The sequence below is a fragment of the Falco punctatus genome (genome assembly GCF_963210335.1).
Source record: "Falco punctatus genome assembly, chromosome: 6".
Taxonomy (NCBI): domain Eukaryota; kingdom Metazoa; phylum Chordata; class Aves; order Falconiformes; family Falconidae; genus Falco; species Falco punctatus.
In genome coordinates, this window is record NC_137585.1 from 66,036,198 (window position 1) to 66,057,014 (window position 20,817).

General features: G+C 38.2%; 1 protein-coding gene across 2 annotated transcripts in view; it reads left to right on the forward strand.

Moving 5' to 3' along the window:
- CELF2 (CUGBP Elav-like family member 2) overlaps window positions 1-20,817 on the forward strand; it is a 376,863-nt gene that overhangs the window by 67,469 nt on the left and 288,577 nt on the right. For both annotated transcript variants that reach the window (XM_080392046.1, XM_080392047.1), the window contains exon 2: window positions 593-628. In XM_080392046.1, the coding sequence (XP_080248172.1) occupies window positions 593-628 (36 nt within the window). The remainder of the gene's footprint in view (window positions 1-592; window positions 629-20,817) is intronic.

The following is a 20,817-nucleotide window of genomic DNA, read 5'->3' on the forward strand; positions in this document are numbered from 1 at the left end:
GTGCTTTAATGTGACATGCCAGTTACAGTAGACCACTTTCACTATCTCATACTTAGTTTCCCTCAAAGTAATTGCAAACCTACAAAACAGATTCAAACAAGTAAAAAAAAAAAAATCACATCTTTGGAAAATAAGTATTACCTAAAACCCAGTGTAAGAAGATTTAACATTAACATGGGTTTTTTTTCAGTGCATGACATGGTTATAAATCTGTCTAATATATTGCTTTTGCTGCAGCACTGAAAAAAGGGAATTTTTTCCACTGGAAAATTGGCCCAGTGCTACATTTTGGCTATGTAGGATCATGCAGAGCTGGCATTTGAAATGGTGATAATTTTATGCCTAAAAGATGAGTAATTGAACCATTGAGAACTTTATTCTGATGAAATCCTTAGATCACACTCCATCATCTGTTTTTCACATTCTTTTGTATATGATCGTGCGGACACCACATCCGCAAGTGACATATTTGCATGTAAAGCTGCGTATATGTGTCTGCACTCCTATAAAATACAAGCAGTATAAAGGTGTCTTTAAAATTTTATAGCTTCTTTAAACAGAAGCTAATTTTCCCTCGCTTTGTGTCTTTCAGAGAGACTGCCACAGAGTTATCTGGAACATTACCAAGGTAAGCAAGTTGTTCTGAACTGCATCTGTGTATCGATGTCTGGAAGGTGCTGAAAGAAGCACGACTTTTTGAGCCAGAACATGATCCTTTTCCTAAGGAAAACTACTGGGATACTGCGAACTGGGGGTGCAGGGAGGGGAACACACAGAGCATGCCACAGGCTGACAAAGGGCTGTGAAATACTGGCACAACCAAAAGTACAGAGCTTGAAGTGACACATCCAAGTTGCTCTGAGGCTTAACACAGTTGTGCACCTGATGAGAAAAATCCCAGATGTGGCTTCCTTCCAGCTGTGCAATTATACCCGTTGCAGGTGGTTTGGCTCTTGCTTTAAATTTCACCTGAGGGATGAGTGGAGGGAAACTTAGGAGGCAGGAGGAAAAAACAGTGTGATTTTAAGGCTTTTTCATTTGGAAAGCAGGAAAGCAGCTTAGACCAAATTCTTCTATGCTGAGAAAGCTTTTCATAAAATAATAGAACTAGACAAGACTCCCAGGCTGCAAAAGAGGTTTTTGAAGAGAGACCTGCCTACAGATTGTCAGAGGATGCAATAAAATGCTGTAATCATGCAGATAAAGAAAAGGGTGGAGAGAAGGGGAAAAAAATATCTCATATGGTAAGCTGTCACTTAGCAGAGATGCTTGGTGAGGAGAAATAATGGTGCTCTCAGTCATCTTGCATCTTCTGCCACCAGTTTTGCTCTCTGAGGAACAGGGGGGTTTAATGGGGTCATGGTTTTGCGGGTTTTTGTTATCCTGTGATTAATACCAGCATTGTAGTTCATATAATATATAATGTAAAAAGAATATTTCAACAAGAAAGTCAGTTTTCCTTAAGCATGGTAGTACAGGGAAGTTATTTCTGCTTCTAAGGCAGAGAAAAAAATGTCTTCCTGCCTTTTTGGTGCATGTAGTGTGTATTAGTTGGCTTGTCTGTATTGACAAGCTGTAAAAACATAGATTTTCTTTCTACATGATGCAGTTTCCCCCCTCTGTAAGGTATCGCTTTCTTCTGTGGGTAGAAATTTGCGTGATTTATATCAGTTGTTCATTTATTAGATACGTTTCTTTTTAAGACATACCATCACTTATATCCTCAGTTGTGCAAGCAAATATTCTGGTGAAATTTTGCCAAGCCTTTGAAGTGCTGACCAGTGATCAGGCCTACCTGACATGTAAAAGATTTTATTCACCTTCATTGAAAACTAATTGCAATTCTTAATACGTATTAAAAAAAATAAAATTAAACCAGGGATTCAACAGAGCAGCTGTCTCCTTGATTGGGAATGTCAATAACAACACTTAGCTGAATCTTTTACTTGGTTTAGTGCTAAAATATTTCCAGTTTGACTGCATGCCGCAATTGATTAGGTATTATATGACTAATACACTGGAAACATGAAGTCCTTTTACTGCAGAAATGAATTTCACTTTAAATTAAAGTTAAAATGAGAGAGATGGGTTCTTGAATAAACATCCAGTTTCATACTTGCCATTAATGATTGCCTAAATGTGTTTTTTGAATTATTACCACAAGGCTTTAATTTCAGCTGTGGCAAGATGTCACAGGTGAAAATCAGATTATACCAGCACTGTGCACGAGGAATTGTAATTGTGTTATAAATATTAAAACCAGTGATCTTGTCTTGATTTAAAACAAATGTTTACAGCTGTGCGCAGGTTGGCTAGTCCTCAAGCCTTCTTGGGGATTCACCTGTTACTTCATTTCTCTAAACAAGCAGTTCCTTGCGGGGTTTTAATCTTATGTTGTGATGTATTAATCTAATATTTTTTGTTCTTCTCTCAAACTTCAAGTGAACCATTTTGCTATTATTAATTCATAACAGTGAAACAGTCTAATTTCCACACCAACACCACATCTTCCACCTTCACTCTGCAACTACTTTATAGCATATAACATTTTAGGTGTTTCACCTTGAAATGATGAAACTAATAAACACTTTTCCATAGTCACTGTGCTGGTTATATTTTGTCCAGTGGGGCAGAAAAAGCCCTCTGTGTACTAGAAATCTAACTCTCACCTGTGCAGGCAAATATGATGCCTTTTCTCAGGGCACTAATGAGTTGTGGATGAATTTGTGGCCAGGACTGATCAAATCCGTTTCAAGCATTCGTAAACCTGGTGAAAGGGTTTTCACTGCACGCGGTGTAAGTGTGAGCAGATGTGTCTGTACGTGGAATATTTTGTCTGACTTTCAGGAAGGTTTAGGCACTAGTGGCACTATTTTTTTCTTTTTTGTCCTTAAAAAAAAAAGAAAAAAATTAAAAACATTCTCAAAAGCTCCTTCTGAATTTTACATAGTTGCATTAAAGAAGAGAATTTAGGGATTTGCTCCCCAAATCCCTGTAAATAGTCAGAAGTTACAAAAGAGATTATTTTGACTATTTTCTTGTCTCCTATAGTAACCAAGAGAAGTTACATATGTGCATTTCAAAAAAAGCAAATATAACACAGTGCCTTGGTAAATGGGGACTTTTTAATGTAGTCATTCCCCATTAAATACTGCTGATTGTTCTCTAATGATTATATTTAAGAGGAAGAAGAAATTACCTTCTTGCCACCAAAGAATGTGTGTCATTGATAGGCAAAAGTAGAAAAATCTGAGTTGGTGGAAAGCTAATAGATTAACTTTGCCTGTAGAAAAATATAAAAATATTCAGCACAATTATATTGTGTCAGTTCTAATTTCCCTGTTATTTCTGATGGTTTGGGGAAGTTCAGGCTAGAGAAGGAATTGAAAATTTAACTTAAAATATGATAAAGAAGTTTTACAATTTTTATATTAAATGACATCTATGAATGTATATTGTTTTTTTTCGAAGAAGGGCTTCTTGTGTGTAACAGCACATCAAAGAACAGATCTTCACAAGGAAAACTTTATAATAATACTAAGTTGTTCATTGCATGACCTATTTAGAGTACTCAGATACTTCTTGTTGTAGACTACATAATTAAATTTTAAATGGAACATGATAAAGAAATTATACTGGTGATCTCTAGAGATTTGAATACCCTATTTGGATCTTTACAAGAGTGTAGTGAAGGCATACTTTAAAATTTAATAAAGGACTGGCCTATTTTTTTTGCTTTTAGATGTTCTATAGCTGCTATGGCAGTCCTATTTCAAACTGTATTTGCTCTCAACATTACATAGATGGAACCTGTGATAACAGGCGAAACTAGAAGTATTAGAGGAAATACAGCTTAACTTGAGAAATTCACCATTTAAATGTGATACAGAACAATTAATGAATGCAGATAAGCTCCTAACATCCTGTGGTACCTAAGCTTGTAACCACCCTTTCACAGACCAGGATCAGAGCAAAGCGGTTTGAGGGGAGCAGTAAATTAATGAGGTGGAGTGCTCAAGCACAGTGCAAAAGCCCTGTGGGCATGAGGGAGATGATGTTTGTAGCTTAAATGAGAAAATACTCAGCTTCAATATCAAAGGAATTATTTCAGTCTCTAGCCACTTCTGTTTGTTTCTGCAAAAGTTACTTTATATTTAAAGAAGAACAAATATTTTAAATATTGACTAACCGCATGGATTGTTTATTTGCTTAATACTAGGTTAATAATCATAACAGAAGTAAAAGCTGGGATACTTTTCTGCTTTTATGTAGTGGCTCGATTTTGCATTTCACTTGGGGGGGGCAGGGTGGGAGTAACATTTAAACAGGCACTTCCTCCTCTAAGCTGTTCTTGTTTACTGTTAAAAAAAAATTCAAGAGAATAATTTGCATAGATCTTTTTCATAGAAAAAAATGTAGAAAGATCATTGCAGCCCCTGCTTAAGTCTTGAGCATTAGTCAGGAAAACTTGTATTTTGAGGTAAAGGCCATCTTTAAAACTGTCATTTAGCAATTTTTTTAGAAGGGTGGGAGGAAATTGGCAATAAAATGGCATGGATACACTGATGTAAAAACAACCAAGTATGTTCAAAATGGAAATTTAAATCTTTAGCTTGTCTTAGAGTTGTAATAACTTACAGACTTTGTATATTTTAAATGAGTGGTCTGGAATAGGGTATAAATTTTAAGTCCCCTTGAGCCGGGGTTTTATTCTCCACCTTTCCATAAATTCCTTTAATAATGTCTTAAGTTCCATTTACTGTAGAGACTTAATGTTCTTGCATGGCTACAGCATTTTGAAAATAGAATTTAAGTATTGAAGTCACTTTGGTACTTTTGAAAACTGTTAACGTGCAACTTCACCATTATTTAAATCTAATGCAACTAAGCTTTTATCTAAAGGGAAAAGAATTGACAACCCACCATATGACAAGCAAAATGAAATCTCTTGATCACTAACTGTCAGCAGTCTTTCTCATACCATTGTGTTAGGGAATGATATGTCTTCCAAGGAGCTAAGTACACAAGGTTTTGAATCATTTCTGTCTTGACAGTCTAACACAAGTAACTACTTGTAAGTGCTTGGATGAATTATAAAATCTATGTGGCTCTGTAGAGTGAATTAATAAAACATCTATGGGCATTTTAATTACTATAAAATGAAAAGGATTTTTCCCTGACAGTAATAGGGGCATGGACTAAAGACCTACTTGACATCTCAATTGCTGTCTTCACTGTTTTTACCTGGGTGGTGGGAGCTGGTGTTAGCTTCTGTGTTTGTTGTCCTGGTTCCCTTCCAGTTGAGGTCTTCTGCTGAGCAATTTCTCTCTCAGAACACCAGGTTGTAACTTTTGCCCCTCATGTTTTATATACTGTGGAAGTCCTCTCATGTTACTGGTGCTGCTTTGCCAGTCATGGCAGGCTTCGACACCCGTTCACCTACACCATACATGTGTCTGTGCCAATCTACAACAGAATTTTCCTTACCTTGATGTAATATTTACCGAAGGTGTATTCTCCCTTAAATAAAGCAGGGGTTTGGCATAGTCCATTTGTGACCCTCTCTTCTAATGGAGAAGTTCTGCTTTCCACATCCAAACGCCTTATCAAAACTCACTTTTGTTTAGAGACATATAAATAATAGGTCAAGAAAATGTTGCTCATCCCAGGTGGCAGGCCGTGGTAGCTGATAACATTAAAACTTCTTGAATGTCAAATTATACGCAGCTAACCAGAGTTAGTCTTTGGAAATGATACCTTGTATCTTTTCTGCAGCCACATCATTATAAAGAAAAGAAGAAGATTCCAGCTCTCGATATTTAAATGCTCTCAAGTCAACTGTCTTAAAGAGCAGTTTTTCCATAATTTGGATGCCTGCTATTTTCTGAAGAAAATCATTATTTTAAATTGAGACTTCAATTTAACTAATCACTCCCTTTAATATTTTTTTAATTATTTTTATGTTTGACCTTTCTCTGTGCCTCTGATGCTTATTTCAAAATACTAATTTTTTCCATCTAACCTTTGAGCTGTTTTTTCAGTACTGCAAGCAGGGCCACCTGTTATTACCCATTGTGTGTGCTGTATAGGAATACCCTGATGTTTGGTGCTGTAATACAAATTACAGTAATTATTTGGGATAGTAACAAGCTTGATGTTACTGTAAGTGAATCTGGGCTTTTTGAGGAAATAATACACAAGTACTCTCTCCACTATTCTGATTTTTATTTTTTTCTAAGTAAAACTTCAATATCATTAAAATGTGACATAGAGTTATTCCTTCTAGTAGCTGTTGGCATTTTTTTGTTGTTGTTGTTTTACATCCATTTTGAAATATAAGTTTTACAGCTAATGTTAATTTTAAAACACACTTATGTGCAATGTGATCCCTTTTTGAAGAGATATTTTTAAAATCTTAAGAGGAGCCTAAGGAGCATAGAGGTGATTATCCATATGTGCTTACTGATGTCTTGCATTCAAAAATTACTAAGATACCAACGGCAGGATTTACATTGCCTAAATTTAGCTATCACAAATGTCCTCAGTCTGAAGAACCAGGGAAGAAACGAAGAGAAATAGGTGCCTCATCTCAGGACAGGGTGAATAACCTTGGGGAATTGTTTTTCTTTCTCCATTGCCTGAAAGTGGAGCCTGGGGGAATAGTGTAGGCTCGATGTTTCACCTGATGATAGCTTTAATTTAAGGTGAGTTCTAGCAGCCTGAGTTTTATAGGTGTTAAAGTGCCAAGTGACGTAAGCCAATGCCTACTGAAGTTTTGAGGACATTGGCATGTCTAACCTCAAAAAACTTTTGATATTTGGTACTGAATTCCTAAATATAGACCCTGAGAAGGGGGGTGGAAAGTCAGACAAAAATGATTGTTGGACTTGATATGGCTCTGACCCAGAAGATGGTAACTCCTCTCACAGAGCAGAGTCCTCAGAAATCACAGCTCGCAGCCTTGAAACAGCTCCTAATTATATGTAGCCTTTGAATCTCAAAACAAGTGTAAGTGATTTTACTCAGTGACCTGGGTTTTGAACCCACAACCATTTTTCACCAGCAGTTGTTAGCATCCCTCAAAAATGCTAATGGAACTGACAGCAGACCTTTATCTTAAAAGTCTGGTAAGGATTTTATTTTTATTCCCTATTATAAACCTCTAAAACTAGAGACATATTCCTTTTTTTTTTTTTTTTTTTTTCCCTGTTATTCACCTTTACCCGACTTCCAAGTGACTTTTAACTCAGCTTACAAAGTGCTGCCATCCAAACATACCCAATAAGGATAATGCACAGCAGAAATGAAAGGACTCGGATCTCTTAATTTCCATTCCTGAAGGTGAATTCCAAGATCATGATTATTTTTATTTATACAGTGCCTAAAGAGTGCTAAATACTTTATGGAACAAATAAAAAGACCTCTCGTAAAAGGCATGTGTTCCTATAATCTAATTTTAGTCTCAAATCGGGCAGTACGAATGCTAAGCAGCAGGGCCTGAAGAAAAATGGAAGGTATACGAGGGCTACGCTAATAAGACTGAGCAGTTATTTAGGTTCATTACCTGTTCCACTTAGTAGCCCTGCAATATCTTACTGGTTTAAGTTAAATTTACGTTGGTCTGTGGAGAACATTTGACTGACATGGGAATGGCATTTCTTGGGTTTGCTCAAAAGAGCCTTTGAACAACAGTTTGAATGAGGATAGAGAAAAGGACCATTACAAGTGGATTTTGAGAGGTCACTCCTGTGTAAGAAACAGCAAAGGAAACCACTTTATAATACACCTTTTTCCCCTCCTCACTTTATTTCTTAGCTCAGTTGAAATACTTGTGCTCCAAGTTAGCCATTTGAGTGTATCCTGTGCTTAAGTGTTATTTTACCACTGAAGATCATGAGAACAACATTATTTAGAAAGTCAGTGCGAAGGATGAAACTTTGTTTCACATAAATATGCATTTGTGGTCGGGGGGGGGGGGGGAAGGTGTATACGCATCGGCTTCTGGAGAAGCAGGCCAGCAGCTGAGGTCAAGGAGAGCTCTGTTAACACAGCAGAGCTGAGAAGCTGTCTCCTCTTTGCTACAGCATAGGCAAGGCACATATCATATGGTATGGTGTATATATATATTATTATATAACTTGGAGTATTTGATGTTTTATAAATAGAAATGAACTGCTGATATACAGGATTATTTGTGTATCGTCCTTACTGTTGGTCCCAGAAAAGCAGGAGTGAGATACATGGGTGGAACAGTGTCAGGAAACTGGCACTGATGCTCCTACAACAGCAGAGACCCTGGTTTAGTGCTCTCTTCAGCATCCTCTGCCCTCTGAACATCGCTTTTACTTATGAAATAATAGCATTGTAACATTTACAAAAATTCCAAAAGATTTGCTATGAATTGCAAGCAAAACTTAGACAATTCTTAGTGAATTATTTCAAGAGGTTTTAAAAAAAAACTCACCCAAGAACCCAACATATTCCCTACTGCTCAAGTTTAACAATTTATACATCATCTACGTTATATTAAAAATATTTTTACTGGAGTCCATAAATGTTACACGTTTTTAAAAAGGAATGATCACAGTGAGACTAAATACATTACATAAAGCCAGGCGCAAGACCTGCAAGCAGTAATTGGTAGCTGATTTTTATTTTTTGAGGGCACTGACTTGAGATTCCTCCTGTGAGATGATGCAGATTTACCTGTCTGTGTCTCGCCATTACAAGCGGGCAGCCCTGAAAGATTTTCTGTGGTCAGCAGCAGAAGAACGTGAGCCCCAAACTCATGTTCAGAGCAGTGTCTCGTAGCAGTGCTTCTCTTACTAGCGGTGATGTTTTGCTGGTTTGGAGCCACTGAGGACCTACCCCACTTTCTGTGTACATTCTCCCAACGTATTTTGCAAGTTGTGCCCTACACAGCACTTCTACAACAGCAAAGTGCTGGCGCAGCGCTTCTCTTAGCTGGATTATGATGGAAATATTTTTCATTCAGACCCTTGGAATTTTTACAGCTTTTGCACCATTTTCTGCAAGGAACATTTAAACCTTAGCAAAACCATGATGTTGTAGAGTGGATGCAGATCGTGTCTGCCATAATCTAATCTTAATGAATGTCCGTGGAGAAAGGAGGAGGGAAAAAAGATACTAGGCTTCACCTAAAAGAAAATAGAGAACTGACTTTCAACTCTTTCTGATTGTTTTGCTTCCGAACTTTTAGATGCTAATCTCACAACGGTTCACGTGCCTAATTTTGGAGAATAGTCCTGCTGATGTCAAAGTGATTACACAAGTCAGTGCAATTTTAGCATGAATATTGCTGCTTACTCATTGCTATGAAATGAATATCATCTGATTTGATCCTGACTTTGTGACTAAGACATATCTACTCGATCAAAAAAGAAGAATATACACATAGAAACATCTTCTTGAAACATGAACTGAGAATGATGAAGTGGAAGTTTAAAATAAGGGCCTAAAGGGCTACTAATACTATTTAGATACACAGTTTGGGTTAATCAAAAGTACTGGACAACTGCAGGTGCCCCTGACTGGTTCAAAGGGCAAGTGTGCTTTTCTGAACCAGGCTATTAATTCAAGTTCTTAAAAGGTAGCTGTGACATTTAGGAAATCTACTAGGGCTTGGTGCCCAGGACCTCATCTTTTAACTAGAAGTTAAAAAAATTATTTTCTTTATTAAGATTTTTCTGTTGGGGGGTACAGAGGCACCTGCCCTATTGTGCTTGTGGATGCAAAGAAGGCTGTGGCTTATTTCAGTCAATGGTAGCTTGCATTCCAGGATCACATGGTGAAGTAAGCAGAAGTTCCTACAAGTGAAGTTTTATTTAACAAAAATGAAATATTTTTATTCATGTCATGAGTAATTGAATCCCCAGATGTTCTCATTCTGTATCAATGGCTGGGGACAATATGACTCTAGATAGACTGTGACAACATGAATTGATTTCTTTCTCTTTTTCTTTTTTTTTTTTTTTGTTTGTAATTTTAAACCTGCAAAAGTGACTGTAGTTTTTTGTGGGTTTTTTTTGTTTTCGTTTTTTTTGTAGCTGATTGCTTGGAGCTGACATTACAGGCTGTGCAGCTGTAAGAAAGACCTTCTCATTTTCATTGAGAGTAAATAAAATAAAATATTGCAGAAATAGCATTGCTTTTCCCTGGTCCTGCCCCTGCAGACATAAACAGAGATAACTTGGATAAAGCAATTGAATTTGGAAAGGCATTCGCAAGGTGAGATGTTTGCTGCTAACAGTGAATATTCAGAATGTAATAATAAAAGTAATCATGTTACAAAAAAGCCACCTGTTACATTTTCAGTTTTTATCTAAAGCATGAAGTTCACTTTTTTCTTTCTGAATTTATAGCAGAGATGGGGAGTCCAGCTCCTTAGAAACCTTACTATATTCAAGGTAGCAATTCCTTATTAAAGTAGAAAAAGACCACACTCACTAATGTTTCTAAAGCTGTTAAAGATTAATGTTTCCATGAAGGAACAGAAGTAGAAAAACTTTTAAGTGCTTGTTAAGGCATGCACACACAGCGCATACAAGCAATAAGTCTGTTTTGCTGAACTATGAAATTACACTGAGTAATTTCTCTAATAACAGAATAGATATTGCACCTATGACCCCAGAGGAGCTGTGGGCTCAGTGCAGCAGCCGGCCCTGGCATCAGCAGAAACTTGTGCAACCAAAGCACGGGCTGCATGCTGAGCGGTGGAAAGACAAGGAAAAAAGGTGGCAACAACAGAAACTTGACATGCAACTTGTGAATGTTCTGGCTGATTTAAAAATTCAGAAAATGATTAATGATGAAGGTATTTTATTTATTGATTTTGCCCCATGACCTATTATTGAGAGGAACTGCACAGTTGTGTCCAGAGCTGTGTGTTTGGCAGCTGCTTCCTACTTCCAAAGAAAGTGTTCAATCCACTATGAACGTACAGTAGCAGAAACTTTTAATTGGCATTTCACGTTAGCTTTCTTTTATAGCTGTGATGCAGTAGTGATGCTTTTCCTCTGTGTTATGGAGAATGCCTGTGGAAATAATAGTTCAGTAGCTGGAGCAGGAAAAAAAACCCCACAGTATCCCTCAGGATAGTACTGAACATGCAGAAATGGGAAATCATATAAGAAAAACATTCAGTTAAAGCAGCACCTTATATCTTCTATTTCAAAACTTGCAAGGTGAAATAGAGTGATGTGGTTTAAAGGGGATATTGATTTGGCTGAGTTATGCATGAACTCATGCCACAACCCCGGTACTTCTCCAGTCTCTGAACCTCTTAAAATTAATGCAGGGGTTTAAGATTGATTGATTGAAGTTTTTTTCTGTAAAAAACAGGGAGTCTGATGAATGGCAAGAACTGGAGGTGATTAAAAAAAAAAAAAGTTATTTTAAGACTGAGAAAAACTTTGTCAGTTGTACTTTCTTGTAGTGCCATATATTAGAGCAAGGCAGCAAGAGACTTTACCTCATTTCTTCTCCCTTCCAGTTTATCTTGTGAGTGATTGACTTTCTTCAGCAGCTCCATCAGGTAATGTGACATAAATGGAAAATAAATTCCCATCATGAATTTGTCTCATGGTGCGAGGGACATAAGAGACATTTTAAAGATAATCACCCATTTGAAAAAAAACTCAGAGCTCCAGCAGATGTTGAAAATCCAGTGGTCAAGTTTGGGTTGCTGTTTTAATGCGGGTTTTCAAATTTTGATCTGAAGTAGGTGATGTTTTAATAACTTGTGGAATGCTGGGGGACCTTGGTGGTGGGTGCTGGATAGCAGACAACATGTGGCAGGAGCTGTTTATCTTTATAGCAGCGTAAGGTTCTTTAGGAGGAAAGCCAGTGGTTCATCTCTTTGCCTGGTATTACCTAGCAGCTGCTTTGAAAGGCTGGCAAAGTCGAGAAAGGGCAGCTATGGAAAAAAATACCTGCAGGAAAATCCTCTCGGCCCCTACCCGAACCTCTTTCCACAGGAATAAGATGCTTTGTATTGTTGTTTCCTGTGGGGTTTAGGGCTTTTATGACTTCTTGATATTCTGCCTTTTCAAGAGATACAGTTGTCCAGTTATCTTCTGACTTTCAGCTGTGATGCTTTCTTTGGATGAACCAAAACTGAAAACATGTTTCCTTTTATAAATTCAACTTTGGATTAACTTCATTCCGTGAGACAAGGCACAGATGTGAAGAATTATGGTTAGAGCTCACAAAAACAATAAATAAGGAAAGGCCTCAAATTCCTGTTTCTTATTTGTTTTTCTTCTTTTTCTTGCTTGCCTGTATTCCGTATGCATCAAAGCTGGTTTCTTCTGACCTTCTAGAGGTTTGTAAGATTTATGGTGTCTATGAATCTTATGGTGAATCAAGTCTAATATAAGAAAAATTAACTGTCCAAAGCAAAATGACACACAAAACAAAAGCCCAAATTCTCCACCAAACCCTTCTTTGGTATTATTCTGCCCTTGCAAGAACCTCTCAGTGTAGGTAGGTAGTTGCATGTGATTTTCCTGTATCCAGTACTGCCTGTGCAATGCTCACCAGTGGCCTGCTGCTCTCAGGCATGCAATGCATTAGTCACCTTCTGTTTCTCTCACCCTGTTTTTTAAATCTTTCATACATGTAGAAATTCTCAAAATGTGCTTCCCCCAAAAATATCTGCTCTAACTACCAGCCGCCTTTAGTGGTATTTCCTGACTGAAAAAAGGGGATTTTATCACATCTCCCATATATGCTTTATGGTGCTGAGACTTGATAACTGAGATACAATTTTAGAATGACAAATCCCCCAGGGAAGCGTGCAGATGTACTGTGCAAAGATACTGACACTTTGTGCTTTATTTGTAGGAAGGGTATGAACACTTTCTTCCCTTCTTTTTAACAGAAAAGAATATTACATTAAAAAATAGACTTGTTTCTCTTGTAAGGCTCCTGAAGAATATGTCCAAGTTGTGGCTGAATGATGTACACGTTAAAATGGTTCTCTGCCACGCATCAACCTAAAATGTGGAAAAGATACCTGGTAATTGGTGATCTCATTGTCTCCTTTCTTTCAGCTAAATCTGTAGCCTTTTGAATGTGAAGTGAACACTGCAGCTAGGGAAATTCAGTGAGATGCTAGTAAAGGATGCTATTGATGGCATGCTCCATACTGGAAAGCTGTCTTGTTATTGAATGTTAATGTGACTTAGATATGTAAATTATATTCAAGATTTCATCAGTAAGTCTTTAATATATCTAGAAACTATCTTAAAGCATTTAAATAAAATGTTAATTGAAAGTATGGAATACTGTTAGCAAGCTCTTTCAAAGAAAGCTTCAATTCAAGGCACGCAACAAGGAAGCAAGTGCTCTGATCTAGTCAAACAGAACCTCCCATGGTAAAAACCTATAATTGTTTTAAAGTTCTCTAAAAACCTACATCTCTGTTCTCATCTCATCCCACACACTGTGATATTCCTTATGTTCCTCACTCTCCTTTCTCAGAGCTGACTTTCTTTGTAGCCTTCTCCCACTCCCAGCGTGCTGCCTTCTCTCACCTCCTACGCATGGAGCTGCCTCCTGCTGCCCATACAACAAGCACTTTTCTACACATCTCAGCCCTTTCCTTTCTTTGAGCTTGTCTGTGTCGAATTCCCCGTGAAGCTATCAGGATGTCTTGCCCTGCATCAAAATCCAGAAGGTGAACTTTGTTTCCAAACCCAGGAAAGCTTGGTAATAAGCCAAGCGATGAATTTAGATCTTCTGAGAACATCATCAGATGGAGCAAATGACTGATCTTTATATTTAAAAATAAAACAAACCTATTTTAAAGAATAAAGAGAGAGTGGTTAAGCTACACTGCATCTGTCTAGTGCTTATGGAAATGCTGTCACAAGTGGCAAGGCGGTTCTCAGGCAATGTTGACTTCAGTGGTTCAACTTCAACCAACCCAGGTCCAATTCATTAACAAAAGCTTGATATTAGTCTGAAGCACTAGATGTGTGGGAACACAGAAGCACGAGCATCTCTTGCTGCAGCACTGGTTTTGATTGCTACTCCTTACCTACTCATTAAGCAGAGGGACTTTGGAGGTATTTGCTGTTACCTTCCTATCTGCAGATGGTCTGCAACAGTGACAGCAGATGTTCCAAAAGTGAACATAAAGGGAGATATTATCACTTCTTAGCTATGCTTACAAATTTGTGACAAGGTTACTATTTAAAGTATGTTCTTTTGTGACTGCACAAAATATGTTATTATCTAAATTTTGCTGGATTGATGGAGGGGGCATCAAAGGGATGTGGCGCAGAGACGTTTCTCTGCTTTGGAGTGGTTTCTTTCTTCCAGAGCTTGTATGAATCTCGTAGGTTTGGGCAGAGGTTGCATGGATTAATACCATAACCTGTGACTTGTGCTTCCATGACTGGGGGGCAAATAAGGGCAGCCGCGTGATAGTGTTCAGCTGACAGGAGTTTACTGAATAAGGCTCAAGAAGCGCTTGAGTTGGGTTCAGGAAAGATGTAGTTCTACACTGAAAGGCAAAAATTAAGTTGAAATAAAGTGCATTTGATTTTTGCATGTTGGATGCATATCTGACAGTAGAGGAAAACTGCCATCTAGAAATGATTTTTACAGTCTTTTTTCATAAATCACTACAGCCACAGATCAAAGGAACCTGGGATTTTTATTTTTTTTTTTTTTTTTGCTACATCTTGGGGAGGCCACTGCAGGACTGGGAAGCTCTTGCATGGCTCCTGACCATCTCTCCAAGTGGCAGTGACTCAGGGAGGCTGTGCTGCTTGAACTGCGATGCCTCACGGGTATGACCGAAATGCACAACCCACCTGGGCAGGACCCAGCTCCTGAAGGTGTCAGGATCTTATCAACCCAAACCATACATGAGGGGTGAAAGCTAAGGTCCTGCCCATGCTCTTCCAATAAAATCTTCCATGCTTTTCTAATAAAAGCTTCTCAGTTTCAGTGTGTCCTTGCTGTTGTGTTTTACTTAAAATGGTTGCCATTGAAGATTTTTTTTTGGCTTTGCACCTCACCTATAAATGGAGGTTTCTGACAGCTTTTTCTATGGGAAAAAAAAGAGAAAAGAAGAGGGCAAATGCATGTAATCAAAAATTTAAATATAAAATCTAAACTTTTTGGTAGGGAAGTGAAAATCTGAACAGCCTTATTTCCATGGGAAACATGTTGAGTTTCCAAGTGGTTCTCCACTTGTGTGACTCATTGCTGGTGTTTGTGCTGTTCCCACTTGGCTTTGAAACAGTTCCCTAGCTTCTCAGGTGAAGGGATTCATCCCACAGACCTTTACGGATTCATATTGGAATGAGCTGAATCATTCATGTCTGTTTTCACTGCTGACTTGAAGGGCATCTACGCAACAGGGTTCCCATGGAAAAGTCCATGTTGAAGACAGGTGAAGTTAAGGGGGAAAAGTTTTGTTGTTGTCTTTGCCTCGTTTTAGAGAGGCTGTGATTACAATTATTTTCTAGAAATAACATGGGGAGTGGGGAGCAGGAGTGGTGTACGTGTCCCACCGCGTGGTACCATTTGGCAAATCACACAAGTTAGGCTGATGAATTGAAGACTATGGTAAACTGAGACTGTGTTGTGTGCTTTTGAGCATTAGATGCTAATGAATACATTCTGGCTAGTGAAACAGATTTAATTATCTTTCTGAGAGTAAGGGACTGTCATGTCTTGATATTACTTGCATGTTGGGAAGCAGAACTAGGAAAATGCATTTAAAAATTGTACCTTGCTTATCTGGTTTAATTAGAGGTCAGTAAAATGTAATGGGAGGAAAAGAGCTGATGCAGATATTTTGAGTTTGTTTAGATTGAATGTGAATACAGGAAGTTCTGTAACACACAGCTGAAGGTTATACTGGGGTTCACTTAAAGGGGAAGGTGACTGTATGGGGCTATTACCTGTTAGGGGAGGCAGAAGAAAAAAATCATTGTTCTCTGCAAAGCCAAAAAGCTAGTATTCATGTGACTGTTCCTGCATGCATTGCAGCTTACAACTACTCCGTGTAAGTTTTCCTGTGTTCCAGTCTGCTGTCATCCCCTTAATCTCTGAATACACCTGTGTAATCCAATCAGAAAGTAAAGGTCTATCAGTTACTTCTGTTAATACCCTTGGACAGATTGCTGTCTCATTAGAAAGACTCGGCAAAGTAATTCAAGAACTGTAAAGCGCTAATAAGACACTGTCTTTAAAAATGGATTGGCTAAGTGGAAAGCCTGGCAGGTCCCCCGAATGAATATCTGGCCACAGGCTGGAATTATTTCTGTGCTAATCTCCTTGGTGTGTTCAGAGGATCCACTCGCATCTTGTGGAGCGGGAGGTTTGGAGGCTGCTGACCCATGAAGAGCTCCCATCTGTGGAGTCAGCTTGCTGTAACAATGTCTGGTGGGTGGCTGAAGAGTTTGCCGTTTTCTGCAGCTACAGTCCATGGGCCAGGGAGTAGTCTATGAACACAGGCATATTCCAAATATGCCCAGCCCTAAACTGTATTTGCATTTCACTAGGGTGATGTATAGGCTTTATGTAGCTCTGTTTGCTGTGCTGAAGTGAGCTGTCAGAGCTTATCACTGTAGATTTGTTTTTTTCTAGGCATCCTTGGGAGAGGAAGCTTTGGATTTTAGAAAGGGAATGGCAAAGAGAGAGCTGACAAAATCAGAAACTCTGCACTTCGCTGAAAAGTGACTGGGCACAGCTCTTTAAAGCACAGGGTTTGCAATTGTAGAGAATTGATCTGGAAGAGAAGCAAATTCCATCCTGACTAAATTCAGATTTAGATTTAAAATGCTACTCGCATGGGCACCACTAATATACCAGCCAAATTCACTCCATTATTAAGATAAGAGACTGTCAGGTGACCCCCATGAAATGTATTAACATAATGTCAATAATGAGTCTTTTTATAGGAAGGTGTTGAGGAAATGCAAGCAGAGTTTGTAATATGGTACTACACTTCCAGCCTGGCTCATTTCTCATTTCACAAAGCGTTATGTGATGGATCCATCTGTTCCCAGGAGATGGGAGTGTGTTGGTGCCATTTTCATGGGAGACTTTGTTTCTAGGTTGAAGCTTTCTGAATTCTCTGGAAGTCACTTGAGACTTGGTATTCATTGCCTGGGGCTAACTATTGCCAAGACTCTCTGCAGAGACAGCAGAGATTGCCTTTGGGCTGGGTGGGGCCTTTACTTAACTCTAACAAGGCTCATTAAAGCTTCAAATCTCTGAATGCACATTCGAAATTGAGTGACAGGAACTTCTGGGGAAGTTTTGTTGAAAAGCCTGGCATAACTGAGTAATTATAATATAGCAGTACTTCATATGCAACTTGATTGTCACAGCCTGTGTCAAGAGAACTCAAAATTTCTGAAGGATAAGACCATATGTTCCAAAAAGAACTTTCAGAATGTGGGATACTTGTTTTGCAAGTTTTTTTTTTCCTCTTCATAAAAAAACAAAGTATTATGAAATGAGATTTATATAAAAAAAAAATAGCCCCACACTGAAACTGATTCTCCCACATTTAATTAAACTGATTCTCCAAGAAGAAGTCCCAAACCTGTTGGATAAGCATGTTCTAATAGCCCTGGTTCCTGATTTACTTCTGAATGTAGCTGAAATAAAATGTTGCAAGAATAGTTGAAAGGACACAGTTATCCTAAATATAAATGTAAGAATGTTTTTGCACTTACACAGCCTAATGCACTAGCTAAGGACCTCTAGGTAAGATGACAATCCCCTTGCTGGTTATAATTGGCCCCTGAAACAAAGTATGGGCAGGAAAGTCCACCAAATGTCCAGACAGATTTGTGTGTAGCAACTGGAAATGTTACTTGCTGTGGTGTACATCAGCATCAAATATGAATGTAGGTGACTTCATCATCTTCTATTTTAAGCTGTATGTAAATCATCTGCATTGTCCCAATAACTTTTCACTTCTTGAATGTGATGTGAAAAGGTAGCTTGGGCATCGTCAGAACTGAAACTCAGCTGACATTTCTGAGGTCGTAAGTATTACATAGGACTTTGCTCCAACAGGAAGCAATAGTATTGACTAACAAGATCTCAGTCTGATTTTGGAGACTGAATGTACACTGTGGTTTTATTTTTAGAATTTATACTTCATTTTCATTAGCAATAATATTCCAATAATGGGGTGATGAAAATCAACTAGAGTCAGGTTGGTGGGCTGGGATATTTTTATTTCCAGCAAGGGGTAAGCACACAGGGAGATGCAATTATTGGCCCAGCAGATTATAATAGCCATAATCACAAGCACAACTTTATTGGCTAATTAAGGATATCCCTGTAAGATTTCCTAGTAGATTTTTCTCTGTATTTCATATTGAAGAGAAGTGCCATACAGCAACCAATCTTTGCTTGCCTTGCTAGGGACAAGTTTTACTAACATCTTGGTGATAAAATGGGATAAAATCTCTTGTAAATATTTTCTTGTCCTGGCTGGAGACAATCACATCGTCTTACCTCTACATGCTCAACCTTTTTGTTTTCCTGTTAGCTTCCTTTAAATGATGGTAGCATCACGTAAAGTCTACTTGTAAATTTACCCACTTTAAATACTTGGAATTTTCTACATGTTTTATGTGTTTTACCTGTTTTCTTAACATTGCATATTTCAAATATCCTCTCATCACTAGGTTCCTAGTGGATACTTACTAGGTAAGTGTCTGATACCTCCACTCAAAAGGATCTGTGTAGATTTGGCATTTCTTAGGCTTGTAACCTTTGCTGTTTCCCATGTTTCCCATGGAGTATTTATTGACACATTAGATGAAACCCAAATGACATCTTGTAACTGCATGTTGGTGTCAGCTTTGTCAGATCTCCTTATCTGAGCTGGCTGTTCAGTGCATCCCCTATGGCCAGTAGAAAAAAGCGGGCACTTTTCTAAAAAACTTTTCCCAAGGCAGATATTTTAAATAGGTTGTATGGATTGCTTCCTACTCAACAGGGAAAAAGAGGTTACACAGGGAGTCTGAGTTAGTGGTTTAGGTGTGGACACCTTCTCTGAAGATGTCTAAAGTCATATGGAATGGATTGTACCAACTTGCCCCTTGACTCTTCAAGGGCAGGAAAAAAATAAATCCTTCCATAAATCCTTTCCATTATCCTGTCTCACAGAATAACTTCTAATGGACTGACAGATGCTAAAAAGATCACCTATTTTCCATGATCTGTCAAGTTAATTAGACAGATTCTGCCTATATTCTTTTTATGTTCCAAATCCCAATGATTTGGTTGGCTGAGTTTTGGCTGGCCAACTTGCAATGTCTGCAACAAACCATCTTGTCTGGAAAGGCTTCACTGACTGGTGTGAAGAATAAACTAATTCTGTGGAGTATAACCTCCACCAGGCAGCTCTCTGGTAAATGCTAATGACTAAGTAGCAAGGGGTGTTCCAGAAGTGATGTGAGCTGCCTCCACTTAACGAAATACCCACCTTTTTCGTAGTTTTAGCTTGTCCCAGTCCTCATTTCCTAATCTAGGCAAACCACAAGAGAACTGTTTAGCTAATGAATGATTGAAAAGTATGAACACCGAATTCAATAAGTCAAGAAGAAAACAAATATAAAACCCCACAGAGATAACAAAATGTATGCTTAAATGCATCATTCAATTACTCTGCTCTCTCTTTGCTTCCCATTACACTCTCCTTTGTCAGTACACAGTGTATCTAAATGGCAATCTCTTTGTGACAAGAAACTTTTCTTCATGCCTTTACCTGCTGGTGCAGAACACTGTCAGTACTTTGCAAATATCAAACAGTAAAAAGAATTGATGCAAGCAACATATGAATTACATGATGGTTAGTGAAGCTTCTCAGAATTTTCCCTACCCAGTGCTAAGGTAGCCACTAAAGTTTGCAAATTTGGACTGCACTGGTCTTTATAAATGAGAAGGGCAGTTTCAGGTCTACTACTGCTAGACAATTTTAGTTTCTTAAGTCACCAAGGGCCGTACAAGCCACAGAAGGGTTGTGATCGATACAGCATTTTTCTTTGTTTTTTCTTTCAGGATAAGTCAGCCAGGAATCGTATTGCCATTACCTGCTTAAAGTTGTTTGTCCCTGAGGATGTACGTTGCATTAGGTTTTCTACTCAAGCTTTTCTTTCTTGAATGCTCCTAGAAAGTTGGTTCATCAACCTGCCACAAACAGAGCGAACCATCTTTTCTGCTCAGAGGCCACCCTTATTGTAGAATACAGAAGTTCCCCTGCCTCAAAGAACAGAGCCAACTGCTTTGTCTTGCACCCTTCTTGGCAGGTCTTTTTAACTGCCTGTAACGTGAAGAAGTCAAAGGCAGAGCTAATGTTTGTATTACTAGGCTGCATGGCATTAATGCTTCTTGGGATCTCAAAATCCTCATTTTCAGTGTACTAGCGTCTGAAAATGATTGTATGATTCTCCAGAGACTTTGCTTGGATATTGCAAGCAGATGTTAGAAAAAAACCTGAAAATGGATAGTGGTATTGATGAGTCCCATCATAAAAAAGATAAAATAAAAATGTCATTGCCTTTGCATTGCTGTGTAGCTTAAGATGATGAAATACAGTAGTTATTATGGAAGAAATGGTCTTTTTGCATCCTCCTGCTACAGTCTATTGCACATGATTAACACTGAGTCTTTACTAATTAGCTTTTATGGTCAAACAGTTTTCATGAAGTTGGTTTCAAAGAAATCAAAATTAAACTCCTTCTAGCTCTGAAAGATAGAATTATAGAATATGAACGCATAGATAATCTTTACAAGCTAGAGGAGAAT